The sequence below is a fragment of the Macrosteles quadrilineatus genome, unplaced genomic scaffold (assembly GCF_028750875.1).
Source record: "Macrosteles quadrilineatus isolate MER2022 unplaced genomic scaffold, UCM_ALF_1.0 Scaffold_5__1_contigs__length_97177068, whole genome shotgun sequence".
NCBI lineage: Eukaryota > Metazoa > Arthropoda > Insecta > Hemiptera > Cicadellidae > Macrosteles > Macrosteles quadrilineatus.
This window is the reverse complement of record NW_026542598.1, coordinates 35,908,864-35,924,599: the sequence shown is the minus strand read 5'-3', so window position 1 is coordinate 35,924,599 and position 15,736 is coordinate 35,908,864. Positions and strand designations below refer to the sequence as shown.

Below are 15,736 nucleotides of genomic sequence, written 5' to 3'. Positions count from 1 at the left end.
CCCATTGCAAACGCAAAGCTTGAGTATAACTGTGCAATAAGCATTTTACACTTATATGCCAACCCCGTACGAAGGACGGGTGCTCTGCTAGTTATTAATATAAACAACTTATTATATAACTTTTTACAACACAAACTAACACTGTAGGCCTAAGGTTTTCAATTTTTTCGGTTCTACGTTTGTTATTATATTTCGCCCCAAAAACTTATAGGGAATTAGGCCAATAGATCGCCTACAAAATGTATAGGAATGAATTTCCCATATAAAATCTTTTGAACAATTTTACTGAGGCTGCTTTTCAAATTTCAAAACAAAATTCTTAAGTTTATTTTTTTATTTTTTTCACTTTATCGAAAAAATACACTAGCCTATCTAAATCATTATTAAGTTATAGGCTATTACTATTTCTAAATTCTCCTATTCTTTCCGAACAAAATTAACTAAGCCTAGGCCTAATAGGCTTAGGCCTATAAGGTTGGCTAGGCCTAGGTTTAAGTTACTTGTAGGGTTGATTTTGGGACAAGTTTCTTAACTGGGCAATGCTAATTGATTGAAACTATCAAATTGATTAATGATCGATATTTTAAAATATTTTTATAAAATAAAACTATCATAACCTAACCTAACCAACCAAACTTGCTGATGGTGAAAAAATCGCATGAAGGTTTACTAATCGAATCGATAGTTTCAATCAATATTAGCATAGCCCAGTTAAGAAACTGTAGGCCTACCCTTGATTTTTTTTGAATTCTCAAAAAATGTCTGCAAAATCGCCAAAATGGGTTGGCCATTCCCTACTTCTAACATTGGCCAAACTGCTAGGGTTAAGTAACTTAAAGAGTTTCATAAGCTACCTATTACCTAGGCCTATATGCCTAACTTAAGTTAAGCTAAGCTTATTAATAGTGATGTGACGAGTTGAGTTGGCGAGTCGAGTTGACTCGAGTCAAGACCCGAGTCGAGTCAACTCGAGTCATCTCAATTATAACTCGAGTTGGTACGAACTCATACGGAGCTTGCCGAAGCTATACGAACTCGTAACGTAACGAGTCCGACTCACAAAACGAAACCGAACTCATACGGAGAAAGTCGAACCTACACGAACTCGGAACGTTTCGAGTCAACTCGACTCGTAAAACTGACACAATATTGGCCGGTACCGAGTCAGCCGACTCGCAAAACTAACGAACTCGTACGGAGAATGCCGAGCTCACACGAACTCGGAACGTCTCTAGTCGAGTCGAGTCGACTAGTAAAGCTAACACGCTATTGGCCGGTACAGAGTCGGCCGACTCGCAAAACTAACGAACTCGTACGGAAAATGCCAAACTCAAACGAACTCGGAACGTCTCGAGTCGACTCGTAAAGCTGACACGCTATTGGTCGACACCGAGTCGTTGCGGACTCCCATGATGCATTGGTTACGGGTCGAGTTTCGAGTCGAGTCTGACTCGACTCGTAACTCGAGTTCACGGCAGTTGGCGAGTCGAGTCACTCGAGTCAGGAAAGTTCCCGACTCGTCACATCACTACTTAGGCTAGGCTATTAAGTTACTGTTAAGGTCCGCTAAGAATATTTAACTTTTTTTGTAGGCCTAGCAGCAAATGTGTTAATGTTGACCTGTTGTTACACAGGCATCGGCTAAAAAAAGTATTCTTGGCCTAGGCTAATAAGTTAAATTATAGGCCTAGGCCTAATAATTAAAATTCTTGAACATAGAATAAAAAAAACCTAGCCTAGACCTAGCATATTTGATGAAATTGTACTATAGCTGAATTTAACTACAATCACAGTTCAAAATTCCATGATTTTGGGGCAGTTGTCAAAAGAAATAAACTTTAGGCTCTTCAGAAAGATTGAAAAGCATGAAGAAGCAAGCCAACATAGCGTAGGTCCATAGAACTAGATTTATTGAATTAACGTGTATTACAGTAACTTATAACTTACGTAATGAAGGGAGTAGTTAACAATCAACGGAACTGTTGAATTATTAATATTTCAGTAACCTTATATTATGAAGAGCATCAATTATGTAAATTCTCAAGCAAAAACGCACACTTCACGTTTGTTTCACCGGTTTCAGTGTCAGTGGTTTCAATTTCAATCGTTTCGTTTCGTTTCAATCGTATTTCAATTCAATCGTTTCGTTTCGTTTACTTTTGCCCGTTCGTTGCCGACACTGAGCTATTGCCGACTGTTATTTTTCTCTTTTACATATGAATGCTAGGAGGCTTGCTTTTAGCGAATTTCCCATATAGGGAATAAGCTATTACCGTAGTACTCATGGTAAGACCTGGACGCGGGACCGATTTTTTTTTCGTTTTGAGGTCCCTAGAGGCCAAAAACACCATCCGTTCAAATTCATATATATATATATATATTTATATATTTATATATTTATATATTTATATATTTATATATTTATATATTTATATATTTATATATTTATATATTTATATATTTATATATTTATATATATATATATATATGTCCGTCAGCACGATAACTCGAGCAAAAATGATCCGATTTTGATGAAATTTGGTACAAACGTGTAAACCTACGTTTATTCGAACGAGTTCGCGATCCAGCATGATCGAACCATGGGAACGGGTGATAACGGGGGGTTTTATGGGGTAAAAATAGGTTTTTGCCATTTTTGACCCAAAAAACATAAAATTTAGCAATTTATTTCCAAACCATTTTGTAGAGCTTCAAAAAACAAATAATTTAGTATATTGAAGCGTTATTATGCGCCTAATGGTTACGGAGAAAATTCCAAAAAATTGTAAATTTAAAATTCCTATGTTATTCTTATGGAGAATGAGTAAACTGTTGTAGTTTGCTTGTTTATGAACATATTTTGATCAAATTTGGAAAATGTTTTTATTTCTTACTAACTATTAACATTTTACAAAAAAAAAAACAGTTTTACCCTCCCTGATGCAGCAAACCTAAGTACTTGTTAAACTAATTCTATTTAAATCGGGAATAAATGTTATATTTTTAAGTAGACATTTCAGTGTAAATCCAATCAGTCAAATGGAAATTCGCTTAGTCTGCAGGTTTGCTGCGGTGGGGGTATTTAAACATGCAGTGTCTAAACACGTATGAGAAGTCAGTCTTTGATTCGTAGTGTGTTTTGTGAAATTTAGAAAATCTTCCATGTTGGCTTCCACCTTGAAAATCTTCCATATCATAGAAAAATTTTTTTTTGGGCCTGGAAAAGTATTAAGCCGGAATAGTGGGGTTACAAAAAGGGGGAATTTAGAAATGTAAAAGCAAAATAATGAGTTTAAATGTTTTCTTTTTATTTACATTTAATTAAATTTCTTCTTTTATTTATGATTTTGAAATATCTACCAAAATTTTGCGTAGGTCAGGGCGCGGCCGTGGTCAGGGCCTACCCTCTGGAGCCACCCCTAAATATTTTTAGTCTAGTCTGTGTTGTTGAGCATGAATGTGTTATTGAGTAGACTTTAGAATCTACGAATAAGCTAAAATTATCCATAACCAATGCTAACTTACTAAACTATAGAGGACTCGTCTGTTTAAGTGGAGAAACAGGTTGGAATGGAAATTGGAATTGCATTTACAGTATTTGGAATGGATGGATTAGGGACTTGAATGAGGAGAATGAAATGAATAGAAACGAGACCGTTCATGGAGGACCTCAACCCCCCACCACCGCGCCGTGGCACAGCGGAATTGGAATCGGAACGGTACATCGGTGCGGCTTCTTCTTCTTCAAATCCCAAGTCTCCTCAGTCCTGGGTCTGACTTAGGGGAGGTACGAATGAGGCATTAGTTCAAAATTCCTCCGTGAACAGCGCTGTAGTAGAGAGCACTTTGGCAATGAAGGTTTACTAATACCATAGACAAAAGAAATACCAATGGTCTATTGTCTGTGCTAAATCGCAAAAATCGTTCTGTTCATAAAATAAAATTATAAATGCCTCAAATTCAATTTTATAATTTTTAAAATATAAAATTAATCTATCATAACCCAACCGAACTAACCAAACTTGCTGATAATTAAATAATTATAACAAATGTTTAGTAATGAAAAAATAATTCTGTTTATTAAATAAAACTAGAAATTGCTAAATTAAAATTTTATAATGACTTATAATAAAATTAAACTGTCATAACCGAACCAAACCAACCAAACTTGCTGATAATGAAAATATCTTGGACAAAAAGTTAGAGCTACCAGCGGGATTCGAACCCGGGACCTTCAGCTTTTCAGCCCGGCACGCTGACCACTAGACCATCGAGGCCGATGGCCACTGGCCGTATTGTTTCGGTAATGGCGTTCCTTCAGCTAATAAAAAGTCCACAGCTGTCATCGTAGCCTCTTCTGTACCTCCCCTGAGTAAATACCCTCAGTCCTCCCTCATTAGAACAGAACTAACAGCACATAAAACATACTACTACAACCAGTTATAACCAGGGTTATAGTAGTATATTTTCTGTGCTAATAGTCGATTCGATAGGAACAATAGTTATTTGTGCAACTAGTGAGCAAAGGGAGCAATTGACTCACTCGATAAAATACTTAATCAGAATAATTTCTCGAGTGAGGCAATTGCACTTTGCACTTGAGATGCACATTATATTTTTCCTACAGTTACCATAAACAAATAAATTGGTACTGTATTCTATAATTTTTCAAAGGCTATTATTTAGTGTTTTCTACAAATAGCACTCCAGCCGAGTGAGATTGTTCATGATTATATTCGTCATTGCTGCCAGTATGTCTTTACAAATAATTATTTTACTTTTTTACTTAAATAAGAGTATAATTTGTTCACATTATTACTAAAGAACTACCTGAATTCCTAATTCCTATGCATAACCTGTCTGCCACAATTAGTTGTTGTAATAACGTCAATTGTATTTACCTGAAAAAATGTAGAGTTAAAAGGCCGCCTGATGTTGTTCAGATGATTTTTGTTTCCCTTAACTGTGAATAATAATTGAGCGCTTTAGTGAAAGTTTTATAAAAAATGAAAAGTTTCTTGGGTGTAGTAATTCTAAAACCGCTTGACTTTGATCAAAATAAAACAATATTTTTAATGTCCTTGTTGTACAAATTTTACTTTGCCTAATTAAGAGGAGTTTCCGCTGCAATCATCACAAAGTTAATTAATACAGTAGAGGTTTCCTTCTGTTTCCCTTCGGCTAACATTCTCTTCACCGTTTGTATAGGAATCATCTTGGGGACATTCCTTTATTATAGGCTTATAACCTAAAATAAACCTAATAACCTAAAAACTATCCCCATTTCTAATTGGTGGCGTTCTATGACTTTTCCATGTTTCCATAGTTTGAAAATCGGTTCTTTCAAGGATTGCTCAAGAAATACAATAGCACTGTGTCAATTCATTTTTCTTATTTGGTGGTGAAATATATCAAATTGTGTAGGCTTTCTCGATTTTTTTCTTTTGCAATATGTACGCAAACTCAAATTTAAATAGTAAATAATATTTAATTTCCATTAAATCAGTAAATCTTTACATTGAATTGCAAAAATAAATAAAATAGTAGGAAAACTAACAGCAATTGAATTACTGTATCCAGATGATCATAATGTAAACAAGGACTTTGACGTTTTGACAGAAGACGACAGTTAGTGATAAACAACAATTTGATGTTGATGAGTGCAGTGGTGCAGTTCGGATGTTCCGTGTTCCGTCACAGAAAACATACTACAGTTAGTATGTTTTCTGTGGTTCCGTTTCCGTTCCGATACCAATTCTGCTGTCCCGGCCGCAGTGGTGGGGGGTTGTGGTCCTCCACGAACGGTCTCGTTGAATACGAAACTAAAACTCAACTAACTGTCAGTGTCAGTGTTGAGTGTTATCATTATCTATCAACAAAGTTAGAAAATGTTAACAAGGCAATAAATTTTGGGCGACGTGTCAGTTTCAGTTACCACTTTAAATATATCTGTGAAATATATTTATTGTTAACTTATTTATTTCAGTTGTTTTTTAGGAATTAAGTCCAATGCCAATAATAGTAACTTACCTTTTAGCTAGGCTAATTCAACTTTGAATTTAGGTTAGGATTGTGTGAATATAGGTAAGATTATGATTTTGAATTATATTATACATCACACAGGTGCCATGACTATGACATTGTGTGAGGGTACAGTTTCTTAACTGGGCTATGCTAATATCGATTGAAACTATTGATTCGATTAATAAACTTTTTATGTGATTTTTTCACCATCAGCAAGTTTGGTTGGTTAGGTTAGGTTATGACAGTTTAATTTTATAGTAGATATATTTAAAAATATCGATTATTATACAATATTTTCAATTCGATAGTTTCAATCGATATTAGCATAAGTTAGCCCAGTTAAGAAACTGTACCCTAAAGCTGGCTCTTTGATTTTATTTCTGTAGGAAGAGGGTAAAATCCATGAAGATTCCTGTTGAACATTGACACATTTTCAGAAAAGTGTTTAAGTTAGAGGTTACAAGGTAGGGGTGGATTATAAACATAAACAAATAATGACGTTGTTGGCCCGAAGCCCGAATCCTACACTGATAGCATTAAAGCTGGGTTTTCCTAGGCGCGGAGAGTGGAAAAGAGATTAGCATGGTATTCCGCTCCGCTTCTATGAAGACAGTAACATTAAATTAGGCCTACCTAAGACAAGTGGAGTCCGCTCTCCGCGTTCCTCTCTCCGCTCTCCACTTCCGCGCCTAGGAAAACCCGGCTTTACATATGTTTTGGCCACTAACAATTAAGTAGTGCAAACTTAACAATTAACAAATCCGCCACTGATTTGAATCAAAACGTTTCAATTGTTTTATCAATTCAAAATGTTTTCAAATGGCTATTCTGCATACAAAATCGCCAATATTTAATTGTATAGCCTAAGTTATATCGTTATGGGAAATCAATAAAAAAGTAAGTTAAGTAGCACTTAATGCACTTTTCTTTAATATACATTTATTTATTTAACAAATAAACTAAATTATGAGTTTACAAATAAAATTGTAAATTATATAGGCTACCGGTAATAAAACTGTTAATTAACTTTGGAGTACTTAGGCTAGCCCCTGGCAGTGGGTCCATTGAATCTGTTTCCATTGAGATGGAATAAAAAAAAAAACTTTGTTTGCTGTTTGGCATGTTTCAGACTTCGTAAGCTAACTGTAGCCCTTAATGGTCTTGGAGAAACCTCCCTCGTTAGTTTCATACTATCCCTCATTGAGTCACACTGCGTTCCGCATTCAATATTCCCCTAAGTAACTTTGGTCACTGCTTCAAACAAGTCTGCTGAACATCATCAGTCAGCTGACAATATGGAAAATATCATGCAAATGTTTTCACCCCCTCCACTCTTGAACATATTAATTCCAAACACTGAACTGCTTACAGGTCCGTCAGTTGGCAATAGAGTTTAATAGTGGTTGACAATTCAGCCTAAGTTACAGAAATCACAAAATGCAATTAATACTTGGTGGGAGCGTCAGTTTTCTTTCATAATGTTTTTGAATACTACGACAAGACTAATCGTCATGCGAGGTGGGGCCCTGGCGACTGCACTGTAGATTCAAGTTCAGATTCCTTATTGATAATCAAAAATGTTACATTAGCCAACAATTTAATTGAGATATTGTCATGCAACATTCAATAAAATACAACCCAAAACATTAACTTATACCCAAGCCAAGATATGCAGTTGCAGACTAGGCTTACTCTAACAATAAAAATATAGCCAAATTTTTGCCTATAGGCCTACAAAAGATTATATTAATAAATATAGAAGAAAAATTTATTAACATTTATAGGTAGGTATAAAGGTGTTAAGTTAAAATTTAAACCATTCTAATTTTTTGATGTGCAAATGAAACAACTAGAACAACTTAATTAAATGACATTTTGGCCTACTCAAACATGAACAACATGCAGAATAGGAACTAATTTCTAGAAATAAATAATAAATTATATAATTTAAAATATACATCAATAATAGCATGCAATAGCTAACACAAGTTCAGTTGTGTAGAGAATAAAATAAAGAACTATGAGGTTGGTCTTAGATCTCCCAACTAGCTTGAAGTGTGGCTGTAACGGGAGCTCGGTGGAAACCTTAACCTAATTTATGGACAACCTACTATTATTGGTACGGTATACTAATAATGGGTCAATTCAATTCCAATCATAACAAACGGTTTAGAACTGCCATACCCACCCTATAAGTATGTCCTTCAACCTTCGATGAAAGAGGAATACCGTAAGTTAAAAGTAGCCTACGATTTCACAGAAATCGCTAGGGACTAAGTTAAGCATATTTAAATCAAATTACAACATTTTATTGCCTTTAGAGAATAGATCTACAAAATTAAAGTGTGTTAAGTTAGTTGATTCATATTTTTGTTGTTGTGAGTGTTATGAAATTTAATTTTTTCAGATTTACGCCTACTAATATGCCGTTATGCTGTATGATAGATAATATTATGTTTCTCTTCTACATAGCAATTTTTATTTCAATTGTGATAACACTCGGACATTTAATATTACAGGTAAGAATGTGTGATGCATTTTTAGATTTACATCAATTATTGTTAAAATCAATCAAAACAATATAGGCTACTTCTTATCTATAATTTAGGCCTACTTATAACTTTTTTAGATTAATTTAAAGGAATAATAACAATTCATAGTGTTGTCTTGAAAGCTGTTAGGTCTCTGACTGATAGCAGGGCGTTATCGTTCCAAAAGAATTATCATGTACACAGAACAAAATAAATATAAAAGTTATACATTTTAAATCCATCTGACATTAAGTTGTTTGCTTCACATTTTTTTCAATTTTCTGACTACCATACTAAAACTTAGTCTGTGTGGTAATGTAAAGACAGAAAACCACCCTTGTGGTAATATGGTCACGCCAGTGGTGACAGTCGTTATAAGATTGTTGTTAGGCATCTGGTATTAATCAACAATGTTGGTCTCCCAAGGCACTACCGCCAAGCTACTATGTTCGACAAGCTAGTTACTTAATTAAGACAATATTGTACTGTTGATTTTCACTAGCTAAGTGTTTTAATTTAAAAAAAAAAATGTTTTATTCATGTTTATAAATAATTCCAACCATGTTGCTTAAATTTACCCATTATAAGTGTTACTTTCTTGAAATGAGAAGGCCAAAACTAAAGCATATTTTTTATTTAATGGGTCAATAAACTAGATTTGACATTGAGCTTGATAATAATGGAGATTTTTTGATGAAAATCTATTTTGAAAAATCATCCAGCATCAAAATTGGTAGAGAACAAAAACTTGTACCTATCGGTTTTTTCTGTTTTGTAAAAAATTACGAAACTGAACTCAAGTAAACTTTTTTACCTTAAGGCTTTTAGAAAGAGAAGAGTGACACGAAAAGATGGCCTAACGCTGGGTATATTCCATCCATACTGCAACGCCGGAGGTGGCGGAGAAAAAGTGTTGTGGTGCGCCATCCGAGCAATACAACAGCGCCATCCTGATGTGGACATTGTTGTGTACACCGGTGACACAGATGCTGCGCCAGCGGACATCTTGGAGTTGGCGGCCAAGAGACTCAATACTCCGCTACCTCGGCCAGTCAGCTTTGTCTATCTAAGGACCAGAACCCTGGTGGAGGCTAAATGGTACCCAGTGTGTACTCTGCTAGGCCAGAGCATCGGCTCTATCATACTGGGGTTGGAGGCTATGTGGCGGTATCTACCAGGTAGGTGGTATGTGTTTCAAATTCGTACCATCTATACAAAAGCTGTAAGCTGTAGAAATGTATTATTGTAGATATTTCTACGCCAATAGCACATTATGTTTTTGTAATTGGTGTAGGTAAATAGCTGCATTTATGTGATCTTTGATGTTGCGTTATAGCAACTAGTTTCAACTCAACACTGGAGACTTCTTCAAGCTAAGATGTCTTCTTGTTTGTTCATGACATCTGTACTAGCCTGAAGAAGACTCCAGGCTAGCCTCGTTGAGGCAAAACTATTTGCCATAACGTAATATCGAATATCACGTAAATGCAGGTATTCAAACCAATTTATAGTATTTAAATATGGCCAGGAGGCTAATACTCATTAAAATAATGTTTTTTGTAAAGGAACCCAGTCCCTGGCCTTATTACTAACTAACGTCAAACTCCTGTTAGATAGCATACCGTAACTAATATATATCCAAATGACAAATGACTAGATGCAGAATTTATCATTCTCAACATTGAACCAGCAATCTTCTTCTATTTGAAGGTGAGTAATGTAACAATTTCGCTACCCAGACAATCAATGGTTTATTGAGCTTTCAAGAAGAAAGCTTTCAGAAGAAAAAAAATTGTTGGAAGTTTCTTTTTTTTTATTGTTGCACCAGAAGTCATTAACTATTTTTATTTTAGTTTGTAACATTTTCTTACATATTTTGTATATATTTTTTTCAGATATTTACATTGATACGATGGGATACGCCTTCACACTACCCCTCTTTTCCCTGGTTGGTGGCTGCAAAGTGGCCTGTTATGTACACTATCCTACAATCACAACAGAGATGCTACTCCGCGTGTCAGAACGTGTTGAGGCTCACAACAATCGAGCTGTGTTTGCCCGGAGTCCTCTGCTTACACAGGGCAAACTTGTCTACTATAGAATGTTTGCTTGGGTAAGGATCAGCCTTTAACACTTTGTTGTAGCAAATTTTATTATTTGGATGTGATAAGGGAAATAGTTTATTCTCCATTCTACATACTAACATCAATACAGTCATCCTATAGTTTGCGTTACTAGGGGTCTAAATTTAATTTTTAATTTACATTAGTTGTCAATTAAGCAAGAGATAACTTATAAAAACATTCAGTAATCCATTACTGGCAAAGTCCTGAAATTCCCAGGACAATGAGTGCCTACTGTAATAGGAAGTCTTCATCAATAGCCAAAGATTCTACTGTATCAACAATCTATATATCAAATTAAAATTAAATGAAAGTCTGTCCGTTCGTCCTTTACGCGTTGCAAACCATTCATCCGTTTGCCATACAACTTTAGGAAGTTGCTCTATATGTGTCCGGGGATGTTTGTATGAAATAACACATTTGAAAACTCCGTATTTTTTCTATTTTTAGGTGTTCTAAATTTCTAATATTAACCTTACAGGGTGTAAGTTTGTTTAAATATTTTCCGAAATCAAAACATTTGATTTCTTTTAAACTTAAATAACCACAGCTGTTGGTCTACTTTCTATTAGCAATGTGATTTATGCCTACCATGCAATGCCGTCTGTATCCATCGTTTATATAAAAGCTATTTAGTAAATAAGTAGGGCCCCTACTGTACAAAATTAATAGTTATATTTACCACGTTGAGTAATATTTTAAAGCATTTGACGATCAGCTGATTGTTGCAGCTGTACAGAGCAGCTGGCAGATCAGCTGATGTGGTGATGGTCAACTCCAGCTGGACCAGAGATCACATTGTAGAGTTGTGGAGACAGCCAGCCTACCTTGTCTACCCTCCGTGTGATGTTACACCTCTCAAACTGATTCAGAGACAAGGTATTTTCCAGATTATTTACAATTGATAATTGTTAACGTGTCTAGACCTAACATTTACATTTCCATGCATCTTAGTTAGTTATCAATTGGTCCTATGGAACAAAATGATGCCTACTCTACTCAACGCAGCCTTTTTATAGGGAAGACTATTGTCGACTTTTAGCAGAAATAATTTCACACACTGTTGAGTGACTTATGTTGGTTGAAATCTGTGAGAGGAGTTTTAGTCCCAGCAACTCATGTAGTGTACTGAATAAGTAAAGATTATATTATTTACCTTTTTGCTTCCTTCGTTTTTGTGATAAATATTTGTATACCCGATGTACATTTTGCCAGCTTGTGTGGCATATACAAAAACTTGTCTAAACCATAATGTTCACATCATAGTCTTTCCGACACACACATACAAAACATTGATTTTTATTTTTTAATGCATTCATTAATAAATATTATGTTTTGTGCGGTCTTCAAACCCCTAGTTTTCAAGTTTTTGTATTTATAAACAACTTTTGCCTGACTGGCTGATAACTTCATATTGTATGTTTGTTTTTCCTGAATCACTGTGATACAATATGTATGAGGTTACATTACCTTATTTGATAAGTGTTTTGTTTCAAAAGATGGAAGTGGCGCACCATCAGTCGTGTCTCGGCATGCAAGCAGATCTGTGCTATGTGACGACCATTTACCACGAATTAGTTAGTAGGCCTACTTTAAATGTATTTTGTACTGTTAATGTGTGTTGTACGTATGTTTCGGAAAGACTATGACGTGACCATTATGGTTTAGATAAGTTTTTGTAGATTTGACAATGACGGGTTGACGTCAAAACAAAACGCGCGTAGTCCTATTTTTGGACTTGCATGGATCACTTGGCGATTAAGGTAATGTAACCTCATATATATTACATCACAGTGATTCAGAAAAAACAACATACAACATGATAAAACTAAGCTTACAACTATTTAAAATGGTCTTTATTAAAATAAACAATATATATGCCAAATTTGATTGTGATATCTCTTTTTGTTTTAAAGTTTGTCACCCTGTATGAAATAGTATAGCCTATGTAGAATGATTGGTTATGCCTAGGATGAGTACTCCACCTGTGATCAGTGATCAGGCCTACCCAATCATAGGGCAAAGAGCTTCAGCTTTTCAAAACTTGTTTGCCATAGATGTATCTCAGGTACCTCTTTGTTGCAGTACTTTATTCATCTTGATGTATGCCTACATTCCCATAAGAATTTTCATTATTTGCCAGCTAAGACATATAATTTTGTCTCTTTTGTGATTTCAGAAACTGAAGAGATGCGTGTTTTGTCTTTGGGTCAGTTTCGACCTGAAAAAGACCATCCGCTGCAAATCAAAGCATTTCAGATTGTTAAATCTAAGGTTTCTCCTGACGTTTGGTCCAAGGTATGTTGTTTATAATTTTGTTAGCTATTATGTAAGGTAACTAAAAAAACATTTTTGTTGTTGGCAATTTGTATTAGGAGTCTTAAATTTTAATTTATTTAGGTAGTTGATTTTCATTTGAACGGATAGTGTTTTTGGCCTCTAGGGACCTCAAAACAAAAAAGTAAATCAGTCCCGGGTCCAGGTCTTGCCATGAGTACTACGGTAATAGCTTATTCCCTAGATGGGAAATTCGCTAGAAAGAGATAGTTTTATGAAACTACGTTGTTTCTTCACAATATATCATTGATGTTCAAATATACAGTGGTTTGTATTTTTGACATAAGAAGCTTACAGTGAGAGACTCATCCCTATAAGTTATAGTAAAAGATTCTGATAGATTTAAGAATGTTTAATTATTTCTCCAAAGTTACTTGCCCATTCAAAGTTTGCGGTATTAAAGTGGAAAATAACCTTTATTGCTCAGGTTCGGTTGGTTCTGGTCGGGTCTTGCCGCAACTCAGAAGATGAGTCAAGAGTGGCTGCCCTGCGACAGTTAGCGACTGAGGCTGAAGTCAGTGACAATGTAGAGTTCAAAGTGAACGTTTCGTTTGACCAGTTGAAACGAGAATTCTCCTCCGCCACTATCGGACTACACACAATGTGGAATGAACACTTTGGCATTGGTTTGTTGTTATGGTTATAAAATATAGGTTACTAATTTTTGTACGGATTATTCATAGTTGTGGACATGCAGTTGTGAACCAAAGGGTTGGGTCTGTGTCCTAAGCCGAGTATTGTAGAACCTTGCGGCAACCGGTCCTTTATTTCTGCCGCTCGACTGAGTTCTAGAATAGAGAAAGGGTATTAGTGAACGCAAATAAGTAATATTACAAATACAACTAAAATAATACAAACATTCAAATTTCTGTTGAGTTGATAACTTGGGTCAACGTTACTAATTTTTATTTGCAACGATGAAAAGTGTGAAAAAATGTGTCAACAGTGACTAGTTTGCGTAAAATGTTGTATATTTGTTGTATGATTTGTTAATTGTTTGTTTTTGAGAAAATAAATTCATTATTCATGTAAAGGTAAAGGCAAGTTGGAATTAGATCAATCTTAAAGATAAGATTGCTTGTTTACTTGGTTCAAATCCAGAATCTTGATCTAATTTTATGCAATTTTAAGCCCTATATAGCATATTAATCACAGTAAAAAACCCCCGCCACAGCAAACCTGCAGACAAAGCGAATTTCAACCTGTCTGATTACATTTTTACTAAAATATTTCCATAAATAAGACATTTATTCTCAATTTAAATAACATTAGATTTAACGAGTACTTAGGTTGCTGCTACGGGGAAGGTAAAAAGTGTTTTTGGCCAAACTTTAATAGCATAGGATGAAATAAATAAATTTGCCAAATTTTATCATCATATATCCATAAATAAGTAAAAAGTATATATTATATGAATTTGACCGGATGGTGTTTTTGGCCTCTGGGGACCTCAAAACAAAAAAGTAAATCAGTCCCGGGTCCAGGTCTTATTATGAGTAGCTTATTTCCTATATGGGAAATTCGCTAAAAGGTGTTTTTTGTTGTGTTCTTAAGGTTCTTAAGGTGTTCTTAAATTCTGTCAGTGCTTTAACCTCGGGGGATTTAACCTTATCAAGGTAAAATAAAATCACAGATTAACTGATTAAATATCCTTTCTGCCTTCTTGATCTCTGCTTTATTTATACTTTAATGACTCAAAATAAAACCAATTGGAAAGTCAAATTTATGTAATCCATGTAATATTGTTATACAGGGGTTGTGGAGTGTATGGCAGCCGGCCTCATCATGTTGGCTCACAAATCTGGAGGACCAAAGATGGATATTGTGAATGACTGTGAGAACGACCGCACAGGCTTCCTAGCTGAAACTGCCGAGGAATTTGCAGATGCAATTGTACAAATAGTCCAAATGCCCAAGGAACAACTAGACAAAATCCGAAAGAGTTCAAGGTTCGTATAGCAAGAATGTTTTTCCGCAAACTGTTTCAGCAAACAATTTAATTGTTATCTCCGTCTGATGCACTGTAGGTAGAGGTTGTGTTTTGTTATTTCAGTCATCTAAAACCTCATTTAACCAAATAAAACGATCAATCATAAACAGTAACTCCCCTTTTATAACCAAACAGTAATCACAAAATAATGAAATTATAATTAACCCTCAAATATTAGAACAAAATTTTGTTGACACTTGCAATCAGTGTCACCAACATGAACCAAACACGAAAAACGAGCTTCAAAATTTACAATGGGATGAGAAGTCTACTTGTTTTGGTTAGTCTATGTTAATATACAGTACTATTGTGAATCAATGCTAATTATTTCATTTGAGGACAAATATTATTGATTTGATTTGTCTTTTTGTTGCGGTTAGTTGTAAATTCTTTTCAAGAATAGAGATTTTTACGTTCAGAAGGTGAGAAAAACCTTGTAAAATTATGTTTCCAAACATTGAAAAGTCTTTGGGGTTCAAAAGTATTTTTTTTTTTATATATGTTTGAATTCTTTTATTTTTCCAGAGAGTCAGTGGAGAGGTTTTCCATTCCAAAGTTTGAAGAAACATTTTTATCAGCAACAATAAACCTACTTAACATGAAGAAAGACCAGTAACTAACCTTAAGTTTTATTCTCCATCAATCCTTAGTAGGATGTAAAATGTGTGATATTTATTGTATAGAATATGAAGTAGTTGGACAGACTATTTATATTGCACTGATAGAAAATT

At 34.8% G+C, this 15,736-nt stretch overlaps 2 protein-coding genes across 4 annotated transcripts in view; one reads left to right on the top strand and one right to left on the bottom strand.

Annotated features, from left to right (window-relative positions):
• The window catches only part of LOC128994893 (small nuclear ribonucleoprotein Sm D3-like), a 19,973-nt gene extending 17,872 nt beyond the window's left edge, over positions 1–2,101 (bottom strand). The window contains exon 1 of one of the 2 annotated variants that reach the window (XM_054419720.1): positions 1,948–2,101. The gene's annotated coding sequence lies outside the window, so the exon portion shown is untranslated. The remainder of the gene's footprint in view (positions 1–1,947) is intronic. The other variant, XM_054419721.1, reaches the window with a different exon arrangement.
• Positions 1–15,736, top strand: part of LOC128994892 (GDP-Man:Man(3)GlcNAc(2)-PP-Dol alpha-1,2-mannosyltransferase-like) — a 17,045-nt gene extending 1,309 nt beyond the window's left edge. Inside the window, exons 1-9 of one of the 2 annotated variants that reach the window (XM_054419718.1) lie at positions 5,858–6,084; positions 8,432–8,543; positions 9,376–9,733; positions 10,451–10,668; positions 11,410–11,557; positions 12,858–12,976; positions 13,443–13,641; positions 14,769–14,964; positions 15,531–15,736. In XM_054419718.1, coding sequence (XP_054275693.1) covers positions 8,448–8,543; positions 9,376–9,733; positions 10,451–10,668; positions 11,410–11,557; positions 12,858–12,976; positions 13,443–13,641; positions 14,769–14,964; positions 15,531–15,621 — 1,425 coding nt within the window. In that variant the 5' untranslated portion in view covers positions 5,858–6,084; positions 8,432–8,447 and the 3' untranslated portion in view covers positions 15,622–15,736. Of the gene's footprint in view, positions 1–5,857; positions 6,085–8,431; positions 8,544–9,375; positions 9,734–10,450; positions 10,669–11,409; positions 11,558–12,857; positions 12,977–13,442; positions 13,642–14,768; positions 14,965–15,530 lie in introns of those variants that run through there. The other variant, XM_054419719.1, reaches the window with a different exon arrangement.